The sequence below is a fragment of the Equus przewalskii genome, chromosome 7, assembly GCF_037783145.1.
Source record: "Equus przewalskii isolate Varuska chromosome 7, EquPr2, whole genome shotgun sequence".
NCBI lineage: Eukaryota > Metazoa > Chordata > Mammalia > Perissodactyla > Equidae > Equus > Equus przewalskii.
The window spans coordinates 30,903,298-30,927,166 of NC_091837.1; the positions used below are offsets into that span (position 1 = coordinate 30,903,298).

General features: G+C 49.6%; 2 protein-coding genes across 7 annotated transcripts in view; one reads left to right on the top strand and one right to left on the bottom strand.

The window, feature by feature from the left end:
* The first annotated feature begins 8,021 nt into the window (after window positions 1–8,021).
* P2RX2 (purinergic receptor P2X 2) lies at window positions 8,022–11,558 on the top strand. 5 transcript variants are annotated; one of them, XM_070629401.1, is made up of 12 exons: window positions 8,033–8,278; window positions 8,525–8,660; window positions 8,748–8,819; window positions 8,936–9,011; window positions 9,091–9,187; window positions 9,369–9,449; window positions 9,576–9,714; window positions 10,097–10,227; window positions 10,422–10,512; window positions 10,613–10,711; window positions 10,792–10,869; window positions 11,062–11,558. In XM_070629401.1, exons 1-12 carry the CDS (start codon window positions 8,109–8,111, stop codon window positions 11,164–11,166), a joined length of 1,275 nt encoding a protein of 424 aa, XP_070485502.1. In that variant the 5' UTR covers window positions 8,033–8,108; the 3' UTR covers window positions 11,167–11,558. The 5 variants fall into 5 exon arrangements, with proteins under 5 accessions (XP_070485504.1, XP_070485500.1, XP_070485501.1 ...); XM_070629402.1 differs by having other exon boundaries at window positions 8,034–8,278; window positions 10,646–10,711; XM_070629399.1 differs by having other exon boundaries at window positions 8,029–8,278; window positions 10,792–11,558.
* Window positions 11,559–13,091: 1,533 nt separating this feature from the next.
* The window catches only part of POLE (DNA polymerase epsilon, catalytic subunit), a 61,394-nt gene continuing 50,616 nt past the window's right edge, over window positions 13,092–23,869 (bottom strand). For both annotated transcript variants that reach the window (XM_070629398.1, XM_008536358.2), the window contains exons 43-49: window positions 22,680–22,872; window positions 21,275–21,406; window positions 20,917–21,110; window positions 16,211–16,411; window positions 15,696–15,821; window positions 14,946–15,035; window positions 13,092–14,785 (exon numbers count right to left, since the gene is read on the bottom strand). In XM_070629398.1, coding sequence (XP_070485499.1) covers window positions 14,672–14,785; window positions 14,946–15,035; window positions 15,696–15,821; window positions 16,211–16,411; window positions 20,917–21,110; window positions 21,275–21,406; window positions 22,680–22,872 — 1,050 coding nt within the window. In that variant the 3' untranslated portion in view covers window positions 13,092–14,671. The remainder of the gene's footprint in view (window positions 14,786–14,945; window positions 15,036–15,695; window positions 15,822–16,210; window positions 16,412–20,916; window positions 21,111–21,274; window positions 21,407–22,679; window positions 22,873–23,869) is intronic.

Below are 23,869 nucleotides of genomic sequence, written 5' to 3' on the forward strand. Positions count from 1 at the left end.
CTCCCCACACGGCTTCCTCACAGCACAGCAGCCTTGGGGTGGCTGACGCCCCTCCTCAGGTCTGGCTGCCCCCACAGGTGTTCCAGAGTCCTGGGGGGTCTGAGAGGCTCTGTGGCCTAGCCCAGGAGTGGGGCAGCACCATTCCACTGCATCACCAGGGAGGAGTCTCTGAGGCAGCTGGGGTCAGTGTGCGGGGGGAGGAGGCGGAAGACCAAGAGTCATCTGAGCTGTGGCGTTGGGTTTGAGAGCCATCCACTGAAACCAGAGGAGCAGGACAGACGGATGCTTGTGCTCAGGGAGAGCAGGCAGGGGGAGGAGCGCCGGGGAGGCTGGGAGCACGTGTGAGGTTTCTTCTAGGGGTGATGAAAATGTTCTAAAATTAGACCGAGGTGATGTTTGCACAACCCTGTGAATATGCTAAAAACAATTAATTGCATGCTCTAAATGAGTGATTTGTATGGCATGTGAATTTTATCTCAATAAAGCTGTTTCAAACAGGAAACCTATTTGAACTTTTACTTGTAACTTGGTTGTTTTACATTGTTATTTATAGATACATTTTTTATTCTATTCTCAGCAGAGAGTAATATTTCCTTTGAACCAAAGGTTTTAGAATTCAGTTGAATAACTTAATTTTTTCACTTGTAAAATACCTTAAGTAAAAAACCATTATGAGATTCAGTCCTGCTAAGACTAATTTCCTTAACCTATTTAAATGTATTTACACAAATTTTACACAGATTTTAATTGACACTTTAGCTGTCAGCACAAATTCTGTGGCTGGGCACTCCCCTTCTCCCAGCCTAGAGAGTTCGCATCAGGAGCTTTCCCTTGATTCCTTCATTTTCCTTCCAGCAGGCTTCGAGACACCTTCTCTGACCTTCACAATAAGCGTTTGGGGTCTCCCAAACCAGTCAGACACACACTCCACACTGAATTTGAGAGATCCGGAGTCCCAGGATGGACCCCCATAATGCACGCTGCCTCCCCAGACACTCAAGATCCCCTTGGCATCCAACGTATACTCCCATGGACACAGGGCAGAAGACTCACCCCAAACAATAAAAGAAATAAAAGAGAAATAAATATAAAAATAATATGTATAAAAATACATAAAATATATATAATATTTTATATAAAATATAAAATATTCCATATAAATACATAAAATATATATTATTTGTGTATAAAATATAAAACATATAAAAATAAAATAAAATAAAATAAATCATTAAATTCTTGGACAAACCTGAGACTACACGGCATACCTTTTCTTCTGAGAAAAGATAATGAAAACACTCCAAGTCTGCACAGACAACAGCCCTGCTCACAGGGCAGGGCTTCCCCACAGGAGGAAAGTAACCTGCAGTGTGGACAAATGCTCCCGGTTGGTGTGGGTTTCTCTTCACTGGAATTCAGATATTTCACCCAGACTTTTAGGTGTGTACCTTTCCTTTTCTTTTTTTTTTTTTTTAAAGATTGGCACCTGAGCTAACAACTGTTGCCAATCTTCTTCTTCTTTTTTTTTCTTGTTTTTTCTCCCCAAATCCCACCAGCACACAGTTGTATATTTTTAGTTGTGGGTCCTTCTAGTTGTGGCATGTGGGACGCCACCTCAACATGGCTTGATGAGCAGTGCCACGTCAGCACCCAGGATCCAAACCAGCAAAACCCTGGGCCGCTGAAGTGGAGCGCGTGAACTTAACCACCCGGCCACGGGGCCAGCCCCCCGTGTGTACCTTTTCTTAAAGTCATCCTGCCAGGACCCCAACAAGTCACACCAACCTACAGATGCAAGTCTTGTTCAAATCAGACAATTTCTTCCAATTATTCCTCCCAGCTCCCCTGCTCACCTTCTTTGTTGACCCTGTGACTCAGGCCAGGGTCTGCCCTCTGCATCACTGCTTCTCCCTCACGCCCCCAGCTCTGTGTTCTGCTCTGAGTGGCACAGTGTTCCCTCCATTTGGTCTTACGGATGAGCACATTCCCTTCCAGTTTATCTAACAGAATCACAATTTGGGCCCCAGAAGATTTTTTAATGCTCTAACCACAACCCCTGCAAGTCCTCATTGCCTTTTTGCAAAACTGATCCTTTTGTTAATGTTGAGTATATTTCATGTACTTACTGGCCATTTGTATATCTTCTTTGAAAAAAATTCTATTCAGATCCTTTGCCCGTTTTTTAAATTGTTTTTTGGTCATTTTATTGTTGAGTTGTAAGAGTTTTTTAAATACAAGTCCCTTATCATATATACGATTTGCCAGTATTTTCTCCCATTCTGTGGGCTGTCTTTTCACTTCCTTGATGGTGACCTTTGACATGCAGAAGCTTTAAATTTTGGTGAAGTCCAATTTATCTATGTTTTCTTTTTTTGCTTATACTTTTGTTGTCATCTAAAAAAATCCATTGCCAGGGGCTGGCCCCGTGGCCGAGTGGTTAAGTTCGCGCGCTCCGCTGCAGGCGGCCCAGTGTTTCGTTAGTTCGAATCCTGGGCGCGGACATGGCACTGCTCATCAAACCACGCTGAGGCAGCGTCCCACCTGCCACAACTGGAAGGACCCACAACGAAGAATACACAACTATGTACCGGAGGGCTTTGGGGAGAAAAAGGAAAAAATAAAATCTTTAAAAAAAAAAAAAAAATCCATTGCCAAATCTAAGGCCACAAATATTTACTTCTATGTTTTATTCTACGAGTTTATGGTTTTAGCCGTTAGATTTAGGTCTTTGGTGCATTTCGAATTAATTTTTGTGTGTGGCGTGAAGTAGGGTCCAACTTCATCCTCTTGCATGTGGATGCACAGTCGTCCCAGCACCATTTGTTGAAATACTACTCTTTCCCCATTGAATCATTTTAGTACCATTCTCAAAAATCAATTACTTTTATTGTATTTTACATATTTATATTTTATTTCTATCCTTATGCCAGTAAATGGGAGCAGAATTACTGGGTCCTGCGGTAACTGTGTAGCTTTGTGGCAGGGCTCGAATTTGGGAAGTGTGAGTCCTCCAGATTTGCTTTTCTTTTTCAAGATTGTTTTGGCTACTCAGAGTCCCTTGCATTTCCGTATGAATTTTAGGATCAGCTTATCTATTTCTGCAAAGAAGCCACCTAAGATTTTGATAAGAGTTGTCCCGAGGCTGTAGATAAATTTGGAAAGGATTGCTATTTTAACAACGTTAAGCCTTCCAATCTATAAACACGGAATGTCTTCCCATTTACTAATATCTTCTTTAATTAAAAACATGCTTTATATATTTCAGAGTACAAGATGTACACTACTTTTGTTAAATTTATTCGTAAGTATTTTACTCTTTTGGATACTATTGTAAATGGAATTGTTTTCTTAATTTTTCAGATTGTTCATTGCAAGCCTTGTAAATATAACTGATTTTTGCATATTGATCTTGTATCCTACAAACTTGCTGAACTTGTTTACTAGTTCTAATAGTTTTTAATGGATTCCTTAGGATTTTCTATCTACAATATCCTTTTATCTGCAGACAGAGATAGTTTTATTTCTTTCTTTCCAATTTTTTCCAGTTTCCTGCTATTTTCCTTGGCTAGAACCTCCAGAACAATGTTGAAAAGAAGCGACAAGAGGCCATCCTTGTCTTATTCCTGATCTTAGGGAGAAAGCACTCATGTTTGTCACCATTAGGAATGATGTAAGCTGTGGGTGTTTCGTAGATGCTCTTTCCCAGGTTAAGAAAGTTCCTTTCTATTCCCAGTTTGTTGAGTGTTTTTATCATGAAAGGGTGTTGGATTTTGTCAAATTCTTTTTCTGAATCTACTGAGATGATCACGCAGTTTTTATCCTTTATTTTGTTAATATGGTATTTGACACTATTAATTTTGGGATATTAAATTAAGCTTTTGGTCTGCTAATATTTTGTTGAGAATTTTGGCATCTATGTTTATAGGGAATATTGGTCTGTTCTTGTGATGTCTTTGTTTTCTGTTTTCTCCCAGGGTAATACTAACTTCATAGAATGAGTTGGGATGTGTTCCCTCCTCTTCTAACTTTTAAAAGTTAACATTTAAAGAAGAATTAACACCAATCCTTCTCAAATTCTTCCAAAGAAATTGAGGAGGAAGGAACTCATTCTAACTCATTCTCTGAGGCCAGGATTCTCCTGATAGCAAAGCCAAACAAAGACCCCACAAGAAAAGAAAACTGCAGTCCAATATCCCTTATGAATATAGATGCAAAAATGCTCAATATTAGAAACTAAATCCAATAGCATATTAAAAACATCATACATCATGACCAAGTTGGAATTATTCCAAGAATGAAAGGGTGGTTCAATAATGAAAATCAAACAATGCAAGACACCACATTAATAGAATGAAGGTTAAAAAAATGCATGATTATCTCAACTGATGCAGACATTTTTTTTGACAAAATGCAAGACCCTTTCATGATAACACTTAGAAAAGTAGGAAAAGATAGGAACTTCTTCAACAAGATAAAGGAAATTTATAAAAAAGTCACAGCTAACATCATACTCAATGATGAAAGATTGAAAGCTTTCCCCTCAGATCAGAAATACGACAAAGATGACTGCTTTCCCCACTGCCATCCAACATCGTACTGAAATTTCTAGCCAGGACAATCAGGCAGAAAAAGAAGTAAAAGGCATCCAAATCAGAAAGTAAAAAATAAAATTGTTTCTGTTTGCAGATGACAGGATCTTAAATATAGAAAACCCCAAGGAATCCACAAGAAAACTACTAGCTAATAAATGAATTCAGCAAAGCAGTAGGGTGGAAGATCAATCCACAAAAATCAGTTGCAATTCTATACCCCTCAATGAACAATCAGAAAATGAAATTAAGAAAAATAATTCTCTTGTGCCGGCCTGGTGGCGCAGTGCTTAAGTGCGCACGTTCCACTTCAGCGGCCTGGGGTTCATGGGTTCAGATCCCGGGTGCGGACGTGGCACCACTTGGCAATCCATGCTGTGGTAGGTGTCTCAAATATAAAGTGGAGGAAGATGGGCACGGATGTTAGCTCAGGGTCAGTCTTCCTTAGCAAAAAGAGGAGGATTGGCAGCAGATGTTAGCTCAGGGCTAATCTTCCTCAAAAAGAAAAAAAAATTAATTAATTAATTATTATTTTTAAAAAGGAAAAAAAAATAAAATAATTCTCTGTACGACAGTATCCAAAAGAATAAAATACCTAGGAACAGATTTAACTAAGGAGGAGAAAGAGTTGTATACTAAAAGTGACAAAACATTGCTGAAAGAAATTAAAGAAGATGTAAATAAACTGAATGGCATCCCATGTCCGTGGATTGGAAGCTTTAATATTGCTAAGATGGCAATTCCACCAAAGGAGACTACAGATTCAGTGCACTCTCCACCAAAATTCCAATGGCCTTTTCTGCAGAAATGATAATGCTGACCTTTAAATCCACTTGGAATTGCAGGGAGCACTGATTAACCAAAACAGTACTGAAAAAGAAGAACAAAGTTGGAAGACTCACATGTCCCAATTTCAAAGCTTTCTACAAATCTACAGTTACCAAAACAGTCATGCCGGCATAAGGGTATACACATAGAACAGTGGAATAGAACAGAAAGTCCAGAAATAAACTCTATGTCTATGGCCAATTAATTTTCAACATGGGTGACAGACGCTTCAATGGGTAAAGAATAGTTTCTTCAACAAATGGTGCTGGGACAACTGGATATTCTCATGCAAAAGAATAAAGTTGGACCCCTACCTCATACCACATGCAAAATTAACTCAAAATGGATCAACAATCTAAATATAACAGCTATGGGGCCGGCCCCATGGCTGAGTGGTTAAGTTCGTGCGCTCTGCGGCGGCGGCCCAGGGTTTCGCTGGTTTGGATCCTGGGCGCGGACATGGCACCACTCACCAGGCCACGCTGAGGTGGTGTCCTACATGCCACAACTAGAAGGACCCACCGCTTTGGGGAGAAAAAGGAAAAATAAAATCTTTAAATATAACAGCTAAAACCATTACTCTTAGAAGAACACAGGGGTAAATCTTCATGACCTTGAATTTGTCAATGGATTCTTAGAAATGACACCAAAAGCACAAACAACAAAAGAAAAAAATAAACTGAACTTCATCAAAATTAAAAACTTTTGTGCATCAAAAGATATTATTAAGAAAGTGAAAAGACAACCTACAATGGGAAAAATGTTTGCAAATCATATATCTGATAAGGGTCTAATATTCAAAATATATACAGAATTCTTACAACTGAACCACAAAAAGACAAATAACCTAATTTAAAAATGAGTGAATAGACATTTACCCAAAGAAATTATTTATTCTCTTACATCCACTAAGATGGCAATAACCAAATGAGTGGAAAATAACATGTGTTGCCAAGGATATATAGAAACTGGAACCCTTGTACGTTGCTGATTGGGATGTAAAATGGTTCAGCTGCTTGGAAAACAGTTGGGCAGTTCCTCAAACAGTTAAACAGAATTACCATACGACCCAGAAACTCCACTCCTAGGCATATACCCCAAAGGATTGAAACAGGTGTTCAAACAAATACTTGTACACAAATGTTTATAGCAGCACTAGTCAAATAGCCAATAGGCGGAAATAATCCAAATGTCTATCAACAATGAATAAATTGTGGAATATCTATACAATGGAATATTATTCTGCCATAAAAAGGAATAAAGTACTGACACATGCTACAACTGGGATGGACCTTGAAAACATTATGCAACTGAAAGAAGCCAGACACAAAATGACAAATATTGTATGATTCCATTATATGAAATATCCAAAATAGATACATCCATAGAGACAGAAAGTAGATTGGTGGTTGCCAGTGTATGAAAGGAAGGGGGATGGGGGAATGATGCTTATTGGGTATAGAGTTTTATTTGGGGATGATGAAAATGTTTTGGAAGTAGATAATGGTGGTTGCGCTACATTGTCAATGTACCAAATTTCACTGAATTGTTCACTCAACAATTGTTCGTTAAAATGGTTATTAGATGCTATGTGAATTTCACCTAAAAAAAGTCTAAAAAATTTATCGTTTTGTGAAATACTATGACGTCTGGGATTTGCTGCAAAATAATGAGGTGGGGCTGGAGATATAAAAAGTTTTTTTTTTAAAAAGCAATCTTCATGGGGCCGGTCCCACGGCCGAGAGGTTAAGTTTGCACGCTCTGCCTCGGTGGCCCAGGGTTTCGCTGGTTCGAATTCTGGGCGCGGACATGGCACCGCTCATCAAGCCACGCTGAGGCCACGTCCCACATGCCACAGCTGGAAGGACCCACAACTAAAAGTACATAACTATGTACTGGGGGCTTTGGGGAGAAAAAGGAAAAAATAAAATCTTTTAAAAAACAAAAAACAATCTTCAGGTGGCAAAGAAAAATGAAACAGGTGGAAGTGGATAAAAGCATAGAGCTGGGAGCCACTGCCGAAGTCCTGGGAGAGGAAGGCGCAGAGCCGAGCGGCTCCGACGTGTCTGGATGAAAACAGGAGGCCCGTCTGGGCAAAGAAAGGGTCCTGGGTTTTGTCGGAACCCGGGGCAGGGGTGCCTTTGCTGAGCTTTGGCGAACGGCGGGCAGGAGTCAAGGACGGCCCCTCGGAAGTCATCCCATACACTTTAAACTCACACAGTTACAAGTCGATTGTATCTCAACAAAGCTGGAAAAAACATCCAAATAGAATCGCCCTTCGGGTTAGCGCGCGCCGCCCATCAGACACCCGTAGCGACGCCGAGGTGGCCGGCGCTGGGCCGCGTCTTCCTCCCGCATTTTAAGGAAGCGCGCCCTCGCCGCACCTCGCCCGGACTCACGGTGTCCTCCCCCGGGGACGCGCGGGCCTCGGTCCCTCCTCACGCCCCCCGGAGCAGCATCCCGGCGCTCGGGGCCCCACCTGACGACACCTGCCAGGTGCGCTGGGTGTCCTCGCCTTGCACCCCCGCGCGCCGGGGACCCGACCTGGGGGGGACGCACTCGAGGCGGGGCGGGGCGGGGCGGGGCGCGCGAGGCCACGCCCGTGGAGGCGGCGCCCCGGAGCCCCCCGCCAGCCCCCAGGCCGTGGGTCCTGCCGCGGCCCGGCCCTCCCGAGTTCCGCGCGGCGGGGCCATGGCGGCCGCGCAGCCCAAGCCCACCGCGGGGACGGCCCGGCGCCTGGCCCGGGGCTGCTGGTCCGCGTTCTGGGACTACGAGACGCCCAAGGTGATCGTGGTGAAGAACCGGCGCCTCGGCGTCGTGTACCGCGCCGTGCAGCTGCTCATCCTGCTCTACTTCGTGTGGTGGGCGCGCGGGCCGGGGGTGCCGGGGGCCCCGCCGGAGGGGCGCGGGAGGGGCGCGCACGGTGCCCGCGGGGAGGGGGCGGCTCTGGGCTGGGGCCGAAAAGAATCTAGCGGCCGCCGGGGCTCAGGGGGCCGAGAACGCGGGGTCGCCCAGAGCCGCCCGGGCCGCCGAGAGGCGGTGACGCAGCCCCGGCCCCGCCGAGCCGTCCCGGGGTCTCCCCAGAGCCGGCGCTGCCCGCCCCACAGGTACGTGTTCATCGTGCAGAAGGGCTACCAGGACAGCGAGACGGGCCCCGAAAGCTCCGTCATCACCAAGGTGAAGGGCATCACCTCGTCCGAGCACAAAGTGTGGGACGTGGAGGAGTACGTGAAGCCCCCCGAGGTGCGCCCACGCCCCGCTCTCCCAGGGTGGGACGGAGGGGGGCCGAGCTGTCCCCGCCGGCCGACCGTCCCCTCTTTCTGGGCCCAGGGGGGCAGCGTGTTCAGCATCATCACCAGGATCGAGGTCACCCGCTTGCAGACGCTCGGAACCTGCCCGGAGGTGAGGCGGGTCCGAGGCAGAGCTGGGCTGGAGGGAGGGTCCTGCCTGGTGGGCTGCGCGGCCCGAGCTGTGCTTGGAGCAAAGTGTGGGCCCTGACCGAGCTCTCTCCTCCCTAGAGTATGAGAGTCAACAACGCCACCTGCGACTCGGATGAAGACTGCGTGGCTGGACAGCTGGACATGCTAGGAAATGGTCAGTGTATGCCAGCGGCGGGGGGTGGGGGGCCGAGCGAGCCCGGGGGTGCCTCACACCTGAGCGGTGTCCACTGCAGGCGTGCGGACTGGGCGCTGCGTCCCCTACTACCACGGGGCCTCCCAGACCTGTGAGGTGTCCGCCTGGTGCCCGGTGGAAGATGGGGCCTCTGTCAGGTGTGCGCGCCCAGTGCCCCCGACCCCACCTGGGACCCAGCTTCCACCCCAGCGCGAGTCTGCCTTGTTCCTTTCTGCTTATTGACCACAGCCGGCCGGGGCTGCTGGGAGTGGGGGTGGAGTGGGGATGGGAGCAGTGCAGGGCGAGGGGAGACTAAACACCCGGTCTGTGCCTCCTCAGCCAATTCCTCGGTAAGATGGCCCCAAATTTCACCATCCTCATCAAGAACAGCATCCACTACCCCAAATTCCAGTTCTCTAAGTAAGAGCCAGCAGGAGGTGGTGATGGGTCAGGCTGGGAATGGGAGCTCCTCCTGGGAATGCACTGTTGAGAGGGGATGCAGCTTCTGCCCCCTCCCCACCTGATGCTGCTGGGCCCTATCCTTAGGGGCAACATTGAGAACCGGAAGGATGGCTACCTGAAACGCTGCACATTCCATGAGGTCTCGGATCTCTACTGCCCCATTTTCAAGCTGGGCTTCATAGTGGAGCAGGCAGGGGAAAACTTCACGGAGCTGGCACACACGGTGAGGGGGCGGTGAGGGAGAGGGAGGGAGAGCTCTCCTTCCAGTCCTGGCTCCTACCTTCACACCCTACTTGCACAGCCGAGTCCCTTTGCAGTCTTGGCCAGCCCTGGACCTGCTTGGGCACAGGAAGAGAAACATGACCGGCCAACCCATGTGGGTGTGCATGGCTCCTACTAAATTATTGACTCCTGGTCACATGGCTGGCCACTAGCATCCCCTTATACTTTGGAAGGGGGACATTCACCAAGTCCCGCTGGCTCTCGGCCCTGAGCTGCCCCGGGTATCCTAACCACACCCCACGCACAGCCTCAGGGTGGCCCCCAAGGCTATTAAGGGTCTTCTGTGTGCCCTCCCTGACCAGTCTGTGTCCACTTCTGGGCAGGGTGGCGTCATTGGGGTCATTATCAACTGGGACTGTGACCTGGACCTTTCGCCACTGAAGTGCAACCCCAAGTACTCCTTTCGGAGGCTCGACCCCAAGCATATCCCAGCCTCATCTGGCTACAACTTCAGGTACCTTGGCCTTGGGACGCCTGAGTCCTTGTCTGCCGGGGTTGTGGCAGCTCCAGGAGCTCACAGGGCAGAAGGCCAAAGGCAAAGATGCCAGCCGTCAGTGGAGTCTTGGAGCTGCCCCCCTTGGGCGACGGGTGGCCATACTCCTCAGGGTCGGGCAGCCAGGGCTCCGGCATCGGGTCATTCCGCCCCAGGTTTGCCAAGTATTACAAGGTAAACGGCAGCACTGCCCGCACACTCATCAAAGCCTATGGGATCCGCATCGACGTCATTGTGCACGGACAGGTAAGCCCGCCTGCCCTGCCCACCTGGGATTCAGCTGGCCAGGACTGAGCTGGCATGGCCTCCATCTCCCCACCCCTCCCTTGGGCCCCATTTCTCCCAGACCCAGCCGCCTAAGGCAGCGTCTTCTTCCCAGGCAGGGAAGTTCAGCCTGATTCCCACCATCATTAATCTGGCCACAGCACTGACCTCCATCGGGGTGGTAAGGAATGCTCAATGGGGTTTGGGGGTAGGAGCATGGGAGCCTGCCTGGCCCTTACGCATCGGTCTTGCTGGCCTCAGGGCTCTTTCCTGTGCGACTGGATCTTGCTAACATTCATGAACAAAAACAAGATCTACAGCCATAAGAAATTCGACAAGGTGTGTACACCAAGGCACTCCTCAGGTAGCTGGCCGGTGACCTTGGCCTTTGTTTTGGGCCAGGCCCCTCCTCCACCCTGTCCTGGCTCTGCAGAACCAGGCCGGGTGGGCAGACCGCAGGACAAGGGGCCAAGCCAGGCCCTGGCCGCCCTGCCCCCACAGCCTCGCCCCACATTTACCCCCTCCGAGCAGATGGTGGATGCTCCCGAGCAGAGTGCAGGACCAGAGCTTTGTGCCTCCAAGCATTCCCAACAGGACCCTGCACTCATGGACCCTCGAGGTTTGGCCCAGCTCTGAGCCGGACCTCCACCTTCCATCATGCTGCACTGAACACCTGGGCCTGGCAGGCCCCTGAAGTCTGCAGCTCCAAGACACAGCCCCCAGCTCAGACTCACACAGCAGACCTGGGGCCCTGCCTATGCACCCCATGTCTCCAGGAAACCGGGAACCAAGGATGCCCATGCAACCAGGCAGTGGGCTAACAGGAAGGGGGCAGTCAGGGGCCCCCAGCATTCCCAGCCTGCAGAGAGGGGCAAGTTCCTGCCTCCTCCTCCTGGCTGACCTTCCCGCAGGCTCCTGGCCCTTCCCCATCCACTCAGCCTGGGAACACTGGGAAGGGGCCCACCCACCCCTGCTCAGACCCTTTGCTAAAAAATCACGTCCAGAACCAAATAAACCTGTGACCAGAACCTTTGGCCTCATTTTTGGGGAAGAGCATCTTGAGGCCCTGAAGACAAATGTGCAGTTGTGGGTCCCCATCCTTGCTATCTCCCCTCTAACCAGCCTGGGTGCAAAAGGGGCAGGCATGCCTGCTGCCCCCCACACCTGGCCAGGTTACAGTCATGTCTGACAAGGGGGCCACTGGAAGTGGGGGACAGAGGCCAAGTACACGAGGAAGACCCCAGGACTCATCCCAGCATCCACCTGTTAGTGCATTTACCAGCTTCCTGCAGGGGTCATCCCAGACCCCAAAGCTCAAAACATGGGAAAAGGATAGTTGTGACTCTCGAGGAGGAAAACCAGGAGGGAGATGAGAGCTGTATTCAAAGAAAGCTTAGGTTTCACTGGCTCTTAAACCCGAACACCCATCCAGGTTCTGAGACCTAAAACGAGGGCACAGGCGGGAGCAGGAATCTGGTGCTGGGCAAAGGGTATGGACAGGGCAGGACAAGGTCAGAGGAGTGTGGGGTGCTGGCACCAGCCATGTCAGGCCTGCGGGTAATCTGGTTACTGCATCCTTGGATGCTACAATGGTGATTACATTTAGTGGCTCCACCTGGTGCCTGTCTGGCCAGGCCCTGCTCTGATGTGCACCAGAACTTGGCTGGACAGTGGTTTATCCCACAGCTATGGCAAGTGTGCAGGTCTGAGGCGGCACGCTCCCAGTACCTCACAAAGATCATCCACCCTGTGATCTCATCACTCCCAAGGTCAGGGGTAAGGAGGGTTCAGACCCCACACCAGCCCCGGGATCCCATCTGAATGTTGGCAGGTAGCCAGAGCTGGCCACCCCACTTGCTCACCCCCGCCAAGTGGGCTGGCACTACTGGCTGGAGCCAGCAAACACAAGGAAGCCCCCACCCAGCCACCCCTGCAGACCCTTCAGTCCTTGCGACACCGGCTGCATCTGTCACCTTCCTCAGGCTCTGGCTCAGAGACCCAGCTCTAGTTTTGAAGAAACTGGCTTTTCCAGTTGGGGCTGCACTGCAGCTCAAGAATCAGAGCCAGGGGCTCAGGTTTCCCATTCCTAAACATGAAAGTGACCCTGGGGCCCTCCACTGGCCCCAAATGCCCCCAGTCCCTAAACTGGCCTCTGAGGGAACAGCTGGGAGCTGCAGAGATGGCTGGGCGCCCGGCACCCCCCGGTCCTGCTGCAGGGACTGCAGTGCAGTGTTCAGGGGAGGTACACACCCGGCCCCATCTCTGTGCCCCTCCATACTCCCCTGGGACGTCAGCTTCACTTCCAGGAAGCCTCGTTTAAGTCCTCCTCCCCACCGGCCCTAATTTGATTTGACCTCCATCTGGGGGCTGAGGGCTCCGTCCACCTTCCAGGCAGCATCAGGTTTCTTGTGGCCACTGGGCCTGGATGCACCCGGCGAGCGGTGCCCAGGGACCAACGCACCCGGATGGGCAGACGTTAGCTATTTAGTCTTCCTTCCTTCCAGAGACCGAGGCGCCTTGCACAAACATGCACACAGTAAAAACCTCAAGAAACATAAAACTCGAAGTGTAACTGAGTGATGCTCAGAAAAATTAAACAGCAAGGATGAATTTAAACCAGGCTCAGAGCCAACAGTGTGGCTCCCCAGCATACCAGGGGCTTCCCGTGAGGTACCTGTTTGGGGTTTGAGTTTATGGTTCACATTTAACATTTGTTGCCTTGCCAATTTGGCCATTTTTCTTTTTCTGCTTCTAGTCGCAGTTAGTTAAAAGTGAGGTACACAGAGTTGGTCTTATGTCTTGGGGCTGACGACAGGATGGACGCTGAAGCGAGTGCTCAGCAAAGGCTTCCGAAGGTCTCGGGAAAGCAGACTCCCCAGCCTGCCCATTCCCCTCTCCCAGCCCCCACCAAAGGGAGAGCCAGGTGAGCATGTGGTCCCACGTTTCTGTGCAGCGACAGGGCTCTCTGAATAAGCTGCTGTATGTGTCCCATTTTAAAGGGGCCACAGCCCTAACAGACCCTCTTTGCCTCGGACTGCAAACCCTGAGCCTGGGTGCCCTGCTCAGCCGTTGGAGGTCGGGCAGGCTCATGGGGTCAGAGGTCTTGGACAGATCCCTGAGGCTGAGAAGCAAGAACAGAACTGCCTCAAACCTGACAAAGTTGCTGTTGCTGTTTTCCCCCTCCCACCCCAACCCCTCAGAGCTGAAGGAACGAACTTAAAATCTCGTTGGTAAAGAAATATTTTCCTAAAATCCAGGTGCTAACATATGATGTTAAAGTTCGTGATAACTGGTGTGCGTCTGCCTCCCCCTGGGCCCACAGGCTCCCTGCTGCAGTCAGAGAGCGGAGTGGGCCAGGGTGGGCCTTCCTCACAGCACACACAGGTTCCGAGGGCAGGGGTGCCACACCTGGGCCGGCCCACGGCTGTGGCCAAGCCCTGGTGTGAGAAGCCCAGGTCTGAGACCCTCCTCCTCCTGGGCCCCCCCAACCCATACCCAGATTCTGGGCCTCACTGCTGCAGACAAGGTAATTGCGCTGTGATGCAGACACCCTCACAGACTCTGCTCTGATTGGGAAGTCTCCACAAAGAAGCCCAAGTCCCAGAAACTTATAGGAAAGACACCCAGGTCCCCACAGGATCAGGTGTGGATTCCCTGGAACTGGCCCACATCCTGCTGGCGTGAGGCTGCAGGACAGCATTTCTCTGTGGTAAGAAGTGACTAGAGAGCAGGGGCTGCAGACTCCCACGTGGGTGTCACCTCACCCTGGTCTGGCCTCCAGCCACCCTCAGAGATTCGTCTCTAACAGACGACCCCCAAGGGCACCTTGGGGTCGCAGAGAAGAGGGTGGGAAGGGCAGGGGCTGCGGGGAGGGCTGTGCAGCAGCAGCAGAGGCCACACAGTTTACTTAGTGGGAAATAATCCCTCGCTGGAGACGTTTCTTGGGCCCACAGTGGCCTGCCCTGACCAAGCCTGGGGGACCCATGGAACTTGGAGGCAAAGCCACTTCCTGCTCTGGCTGGTCCGTGCTTCTTCTGGCCTGCATGACCCACTCCCCAAAAGCTCTCTGAGGATTGTTTTCCTTGGTGCCGGGTCCTAGATGTGGTGATGAGTTTGGGAAGTCAGGACACTGCTCGGCTTGCTAATGGCCCAGCTGGGGGTTCTTCTGCAGCAGCCACTCCAGAGACTCCATGAGATACGACATGCCATAGTGCTGGGCAATGTTCCGGAAGATTCCAATCTGCTCCATGAAGACCTGCAGACATGACCAGTTGCAGTGAGACCCAGTCCCAGAGGAGGTGCAAGGACGCAAGGCTGAGGCCTGGGCGTGTAGGGAGAGAAGCAGATATGGGCAAGGGTCAGACAGGGCAAATGGGAAAAGGGGCAGCAGGGTCACTGCCCATGGGAGCCCTCACCTTAGTGTGGATGGTGAGGGTGAAGCCCCCGGCACAGTCACAGTACACAGGCATGTTGGTCTCCTTCACACCCCGGCACTTCAGGCAGATCTGAAACAAGGAGCAGCCCTGGTCAGGAGCCTCCCCTACCCAGGCCAGTGCCAGCTAGTCACTCAGTGAACGCACCCGACGGGCCCTCCCTGGTCCCCATGGCCTTTACCTCAACTATGAATAAAATTCAAGACTTTGTAACAGGCTTCATCCAAACAAGCCGGCTGCTTCCCAGCACCCTCAGAGTGGGCACCTCACCCTTGACTCTGAGTCCCAGGGGCTCCCTCACCCCTACACACTCCCTGGGGCTCCCCGGTCCCACCGGGCACCGCTGTTCTCTGCCCAGACCCCAACACCTCCCTCAGGTCTTTGCTGAGATGTCCCCTCTCAGTGAGACTGCCCCTCCACCTAATGGTGAATACCTCCCTCTTTCTCACATACACACACACTCCCTGTTTGTTCTCTTTACACTTACCACCACTTACACACTATCCTCTTTACTGTCTATCTCCCTCCACTAGAATGAAAGGTCCATGAAGCCAGCACTTGGCCTCTGTAGGTGCCCAATAAATGCTGTAAGAATGAGTCAACTGGGCTTGTGGATGAGGCCTGACCCCTAACTGCCCATGGGTGCAAATCGCTTATCAAGAAACCCTCCGTCAAATGGAGGGGTAGGCTGGGGTGGAGCAAAGCCCCCCAGTACTGGGCCCTACTGCCCACCAGGTCCTGCAGAGTGAAGGCCATCAGCTTCTTCTGCAGGGCTTCCACCAGGGCCATCTCGATGACTGACGAGTCATAGGCGATCTGACAGTTGGAGCAGAGCCACTGAGGCAACACGGCCCCATCCTAGGCAAAGAAAAGAGATCAGGTCATCCCTCTGCTCAGCCTTCCTCAGCCACGTTTCCACACCAGCTGAGAAGACCCCAGCATTGAGAAGGGACTGGAGAGAGGAGGGGTCTCGGGTGAGAGGTGCGTTACCGCGTGTGGCTGCAGGCCCACAGCTCCACAGCACACTCACACCACCATTATCACCACTCACATGCCTTCAGGATAGTGTTCTGGTGTATGGCAGTTGAGTGGCTTAAAAAAAGGGTGCCTGTTTCTAATTCACATCAAAGCTGGCAGGGGCTCTCGAGGTGGGTCACTTGAGAGGAGGCGCTGCAGGACCTCTCTTTATCACCTGAGGCCTGGATGTTCAGAACCTACCAGTGAGGGGCCTGTGGGAAGTGGCCCACCTGAGAGAAAGAAGGGTCTTTGCACAAGTCCAAGTCTCGGCAGAAGTTACAGCTGTGGCAGATGACCTCAGGGAGCACGTAGGAGCGGCAGGGGTCTTGGAATTGGGCCTCCTCTGAGAACTCGCCGACGTCCACCAGGCGGAGCAGGTCCCGGTTCAGCTTGTTCACCTGGTTTGTGATGTTTGTGTCCAGAGACAGGACCTGCAGAGAACAGAGCCCACGTCAGGGCCAGCTCCTGGGCTGGCTCTGCTGTTCTGTCTGGACCGGAAAACCCTGCAGCTGACTCTTTAAGCTCCAGTTTCTCAGCATCATCTCATCACTTCCTTATCCCGTCAGAAGTGTCAGAGGGGAGAGCCGCCTCTTCTACATCAGCAGTCCCCCAACACTGGGCCACATGGGTGGAGGCCCTGCTCTGCGCCCTGGTCTCGGGTGGTCGTCTGCTCCAGGGGACTGAGACACACTTCAGTTTGCTCCACCTGTCATCCTAACTGTCTCCTTTGTCCTCACTAACAGGCAGCCCTAAGTCTCCTGGAGCTTTACAATCTCATTTGTAACGTGGATGATTTCCACCTTCCACAGAGGAGGGATTCCCAGACCAGCCTAGAAAAGTCTCAACGACACAAGTGTGTTAGAGCCTGCGGTGCCGGCACTGGAAGTCTGGCTCTCACGGTGGGGCCTAGAGAACCACAGGTGAGTCACCTAACCCTGCTGTCTGTTAAAGAGGAAAGAACAGGACTGACATCTTTTAGAGGGGCCTCTTCCACCCCTAAAGCTGCTGTCCTCACGCAATGCAAGAGCAGCACAGAACCACACACCACTTGGAAGGCTTCTGTGGGAGGGGTGTTGATGGTTGAATCTGAAGCCCACCCTAGCCAGTGAGACAAGTAAATTTGAGCAAGTAGGTGAATTTGCAAATACATATAATGAAGATTGACAGCCTGTTGGGCAGTATAATATGGTTTGTTTAAAAATATATACATCTCCTATGCAAATAGGAAAAAGATGGATTGAGTTAAAAGAGAGAGAAAAAAATGAAGAGAGGTTTCACTGGTAAATTTACCAAACATTGAGGCAGAAATAATACTGATTCTACACAGTATCTTCTAGAAAACACAAGAGGAACAACACTCCTAACTCATTTTATGAGGCTACCATCATCCTGATAACAACACCAGACAAAGACAGTACAAGAAAACAGACCAACAGCCATCATGCACGCAGACTAAAAAATTCTCAACAAAATACCGGCAAATTGAACCCATCAATACATAAAAAGGATAATACATCAAGACCAAGTGGGATTTACCTTAGGAATGCAAAGCTGGATCAACATTCAAAAACCAGTGTAAAACAGGGGCCAGCCCTGAGACGTAGTGGTTAAGTTAGGCACACTCTACTTTGGCGGCTCAGGTTTGCAGGTTCAGATCCCAGGCATGGACCTACACCACTCGTCAGCCACGCTGTGGCGGCGACCCACATATAAATAAAAAGTAGAGCAAGACTGGCACAGATGTTAGCTCAGGGCTAACCTTCCTCAGCAAAAAGAGAGGAAAGTTAGCAACAGATGTTAGCTTGGGCTAGTCTTCCTCAGCAAAAAACAAAAAGACCCAAAACAATGTAAAACAATATGATCATCTCAGTTGACACAGAAAAAGCATTTGACAAAATTTAACATCTATTCATGACTAAAACTCTCAGGAAACAAGAATTAGGAAGGAACTTCCTCAATGGGTTGGAGGCGTCCCCTCAACATCTACAGCTACTATCATACTTAATGCTTTCCCCCAAAGATCAGGAACAAGGCAAGGATGCCCACTCCGACCACTTATGTTTAACACTATATTGGAATTCCTATCCAGTGCTCTAAGGCAAGGAAAACAAATAAAAGGCATACAGATTGAAAAGGAGGAAAAAAACCATCTCTATTCACAGATACCTGTTTACATGGAAAATCCCAAACAATCTACAAAAAAGCTACTAGAACTAATAAGATTTGCAAGGTTGCAAGATACAAGGTCAGTATATGAAACCCATGTATTTTCTATACACTAGCAATGAACAATTGGAAATTGAAGTTTAAAAAAATCAATGCCATTACAATAGCACCAAAAAACATGAAAACCTTAGGTGCAAATATGCCTGACATTCAGATGCTGAAATCCTCAAAACACTGATGAAGGAAATTAAAGACCTAAATAAATGGCAAGAGATAGCAGTTCATGGGTTGGGAGCCCCAGCGTTGAGAGGTCCATTCTCCCTAAATTAATCTATAGATTCAAAACTATTCCAATCAGTACTCTGGAAGGATTTTTTTTTTCCGGAAACTGATATGCTGACTCAAAAGTTTATATGGAAAGGCAAAGGAACTAGAATAGCCAAAACAATTCTGAAAAAGAATAAAGTTGAAGCATTCACACTAGCTGGTTTCAAAACTCACTGATAGTTACAGAAATCAAGACTGTGTGGTTTTGGAGAACAGACACAGATCGATGGAGATGCAGAAACAGACCCACACACATCTACGGCCGGTTAAGTTTTGAAAAAGGTGCAAACATGATTCAATAGAGAAAAGATAATCTTTTCAACAAATAGTGCTGGAATAATTGGATATGCTGATGCAGAAATATGAACCTCAATCTATAACATGCACATTATACAAAAATTAACTCAATGGATCATAGACTAAATGTAAAACCTAAAACTATAAACTTGTAGAATAAAACATAAGAGAAAATCTTTGTGACCTTGGTTAAAGCAAAGATTTCTTTGCTATGACACCAAAAGCTCAACCCATAAAAAACTGATAAATCAGATCAAAGTTAAGATTTTCTGCTCAGTGAAGAATACTGGCAAGAGAATTTTGAAGACAAGCCAAAATTTGGGAGGAAATATTTGGAAATCACAAATCTTACAAAGGACTTGTATCCAGAATATATGAGGAACCTCCAACTCAAGAAAAATAACCCAATTTTTAAAAATGGGCAAAAGATTTGGACATTTCACCAAAGACGTATGGACAGCAAACAAGCACATGGAAAAACGCTCAGCATCAACAGCATTAGGGGAATACAAGTTAAAAGATAATGAAACACCACAACACACCTATCTGAACAGCTAAAATCCTGAAAATATCAAGTGCTGGCGGGGATGGGGAGCGGCTGAACTCCAGTTACACCGTACACTACTGATGAGAATGCAAAACAGAGCAGCCACTTTAGAAACAGGCACTTGCCATATGACTTGGCAATTTCCCTCCTGGGTTTTTACCTAAGAGAAATGAAACCTAGGCTCACACAAACACCTACATGAGAATGTTTATAGCAGCTTTATTAGTAATCATCAAAAAGTGAAAACAGCCCAAATGTCCTTCAATCAGTGCACGAATAGAAAGCTGTGGTTCCTCCACACAATGGAGCACACTGCGCATTGGAAAGGAATGAAGCACTGAAACATGCAACAACACAGAGGAACCGCAGACGCATTCTGCCAAGGGAAAGAAGCCAGACCTAAAATGCTACACAATCCACGATTCCACACACATGATATTCTGTGACAGGTCGCAACGCAGGGACAGAGGACAAATCGGTGGCTCCAGGGCTGTGGGTGACACGAGGGGTAGAGCCACAAGGGGCAGCACAGGGAAATTCTCCTGGGTCGTGACTGCCTGTACCTTGCTGTTGGCGGCACAGCTCTACCCGTCTGTGAAAACTCGAACAACTGCACTCCAGAGAGTGACTCTTACTGCATGTAAATTTTAAAAAGTAAACAAACATAGGACAGGGACAGACAGGTCAGCATGTGCCAGGAGTGGGGGCGTTGGAGGGTGACAGAATGTTCCCTATCTTGACTCTGGTGGTGGATACACACCTGTGTGCCTTTGCTAAAGTCACTGAATGCATACTAAAAATGGTGAATTTTACTGTGTGTAAATTATACCTTAATAAAAGTAAATTAAAAAAATTCTGAAGTCCACTGAGCAATTAATATGGTAGAGCAAACCGCTTTTTCATCACAGTCAGAAGTCACTGGAGCCTGGAGCATCCCATCGCTGTGAGATGCAGTCTGCCGGGAGGTAACGTAATGGACAGTAAAGTGCTCTGGGAGGGATGACGCCTGCTAGGTCCTTATCTGGTAACATTATCCCACGGTTGATTCAGCCTGCCTTTCCCAGAAAGGCATTTAGCATCCGAGCAAGCTCTCCTCTTAGGTTCCACAGCAGCCTGGATGTTTGGGAGCTCTGTCTGGTTTCCACTAGCCCAAGATCCAGGAGCACCTGTCATTTCACTGCTCACCTGCTCAGCCTTTCACCAGCACCCCTAGATCATCCCATTCCAGGGCCTTTGCACCCCCTCTGCCTAGACGTCGTTCTTTCCTGGGATCCACACACGGTTAGACCCTCTCAGCCACTGGGGTCTCAGACTCAAGCCCCATCAGAGGGCCTTCCTCACCTGCCCTGCCCCTCCAAGCCCACCTCACAGTTCCCCTGTCCCTCACTGATTTGTTGTCTCCCTCACTGGAGTGCAGGCTCCACAAGGACAGGGGTCCTGCCTGTCTTGTCCACTCTGAGCCCCAGATGCCTCACACATTGGCTGTGTGGAACGGGGTGCAGCAAGGGCTCCTGGAAAATCGAGGGACTTACTCCTGGCACCCTTGCCACCACACATTAGTGTGAGTCTTCACCTCACACACGCGTGTAGCATCCTCACCTTGCACACATATTTGATGAACTCCAGAGCAGGGTTATTGAGCAGCAAGTGAGAACCAGGAAGGACAGGAAACATTTCTGAGAGTTCGGTCGAGTTCCGAGAGCCCGTGACTTTCTTCTGAATCTTCTGAGTGATGGTGAAGAAGTTCTGAGTGAGTTCATTTGCCACATAATCTTGAGAGAAGGTGATCATTCCTGGGAAGAGAAGGGATATGGTGCCTGCTCCCCATTTCACAGTGATAAGGATGCCAGGAGAAGTACTCGGGACCCTGCCCTGGAGTTGGGGATCCCCCGAGGACCACAGAAGGGTCAGGTCACAGGCACACAGCAGTGGCCTCATGTAACAAAGGAGTGCTCACCAGGAAGGGCTCCAGCTGCCCCCTGGGCCTCCTGGGAGAGCTGGCTGGGCCCCCTCCTCCTCACAGGGGTGCTCCCTGGGGCACTGCGCCTCAGCTCCTCCTTCATGCTGTGGTACACGGCCACAATATATGCTGCAGAGAGAAGACAGGCACAGGCCTTGAGAGTCAGCAATGCCTAGAACACCCCAGAATCTGGGGGGACCCTGTGGCTAGTCAGATTGCCGGCCAGAATGGGCTGAAATGTCATATTAGTGCTGATTCTATCTGCTGCATTTAGATGAGCCAAAGTCAATTAGAGAAATGGGAGTACGCAGGGCGCTTGCTGATGCCAAGTTCATACTTGGAGAGAGTGCCATACAATAAAGCAACATGAACCTCTACACTAGACAGTAACAAAAAATGGCTCAAAACCAAAACAACCCTAGACTCCCAGGGTCAGCACATCTCTTGAAAAACTCCACCAGGCCCACACATATCCAAAGAGAGCTTAAGGAAGCGAAAGACTCAAGGACAAGTAAACAAAAATATAAAATAATCATAAATGAAACCACCTGTCACTATACACGTGGGTGTAAGTATGTCTATCTACTGACGGTTTAATTTACATGCTCATCATTAACTGTTCTGTTCCAATGATTGGCTCTGAATTGCAAGGGGTGTTTAATTTATAGGCTTCATTTGTGTATTACCCTAGACAACTTGGTTTGTAAAAACTAAACCTTCAGACCCAAATCAAATACAGTTTTCTTTTTTTCTTGCTGGGAAGATTAGCCCTGAGCTAACATCTGTTGCCAATTTCCCTCTTTGTTTTTTTTGCTGAGGAAGATTAGCACTGAGCTAACATCTGTGCCAGTCTTCCTCCACTTTTTATCTATACACGGGTTGCAGCCACAGCATGGATAACAAGTGGTGTAGGTCCGTGACTAGGATCTGAACCTGTGAACCCAGGCTGCTGAAGTGGAGCGTGCCAAACTTAATCACATGCCACAGGGCCGGCCCCAAATATAGCAGTTTCTTACACCGGAAGTTGGGCCTCAAAGACTAGCCAGTGGGCAGTTGATTCAGGACATGTCTAATCTTTTCTATTCGGGGTTTATCTTTAGTCCCTATATGTGCGCATGCACGAATCTTGGGGGCAAAACTATGAACCCTTTGGTGACACACCCAGGGAGAGCCATCCTCACTGGCTTCTGTGAGAGGTTGAGGGTCTAGGCAGAGGACAAGGCTCTCCTCTCTACCTTGCAGGGTGGTGTGCAGCCAGGTGTCTCTCAGGAACCCCAACGCTGGGCACATTCCCACTAGGCCTGATTTCCCAACTATTTACCTTCTTGCAATGCAAACGCACCAGGACCACATCATTCCCTCTGCATGACTCAGACACGATGGCTAGGCAGGGACAGCTCACCTGAAACGATCATGAGGAAGTAGCTCTGGCAGGAAGCTGCCTGCGGCAGAAACTGCAAGATGTTCCAGTTGTTTTCCAGCAAGTCCTCCACGTCTGGCTCTTGTGCACCTTCCTCCTCAGGTTCCTCCTCCTCAGGTTCTTCTTCCTCCTCCTCCTCCTCCCCCTCCACTCTGCCCACTTTTTGAGAGTCTGGCTATAATACAAAGACAATCTCAGCTCTGTTTTCACCCTAGCAGCATCACACCATGGGAAGTGCACCTGGGGAGTCATTTAAAACTGGGGTCTATCTGATTCCATTTGTCTAGTGAGACGCTCATCAGTCATTTCATTCCCAAGCCTGATTGAGATTCCTGAAGGACGGCTCTAAGAACGAGGTCCTTTATGCAGGATGCCTGGTGCACAGAAGCACTCAGTATATGGCAGACCGTCATTCTCATCTTGCTTTTTCAGAGGACCTACTTTAAAAGCATTCGACTCCTGCCTCCCAGGAAGGTAGAATCAAGGGTGATTCCCAGGTGACGTTCTCCTGTCGGAGTCCTTGGACGTGACAGTTCTACTGCGGATCTGGCTCCACGGTGGACACCCCCTGCTTGACCAAGTTCCCCACTCTATGTCATCTTTTATTTCAACACGTGAACCCTGACGTCCGCCATCCTTAGAGCAGCAACCATCACTGCCTTCCCTGGATCCATCGACACTGCCTGCACTCCCTTCCTCCCACTGAGGTCTCTACAGACCTCCGAACCCCGGCACCCAAGGGCAGCCTTCGTCTCTGTCTCAGCAGCATGGCTCCTTCCTTCTGGAGGTGCTCTCCCTTTGATTCCTTAGGCCCCATCCCACAGCTCCCCCACTTGCTGGCAGCTTCCTCCATGGGGACCTGCCCCAGGGTGGGCTTAGTCCTCTCAACCCACACTCACCCTGAGGTGGTCTCACCAGCCCTAGCTGCCAGGCTCACAGACGACTCCAAGTGCCCACTCTCGCCCCTCCTCAGATGCCCCTGCCACCACCTGACCTTCCGAGTCTCCACCCTACACACCTTGAGCAAACGTCACGCGTGGCAAACGTCACACGGCCTGGCCGAGTATGGGTCCCTCACCCCAACACTTGCTCTCGTGTTCCACCCATCTTACAACAGACACCTGGGTTCACAAACCCGGGCATGGCCCATACACACAGCCTGCATGCCCAGG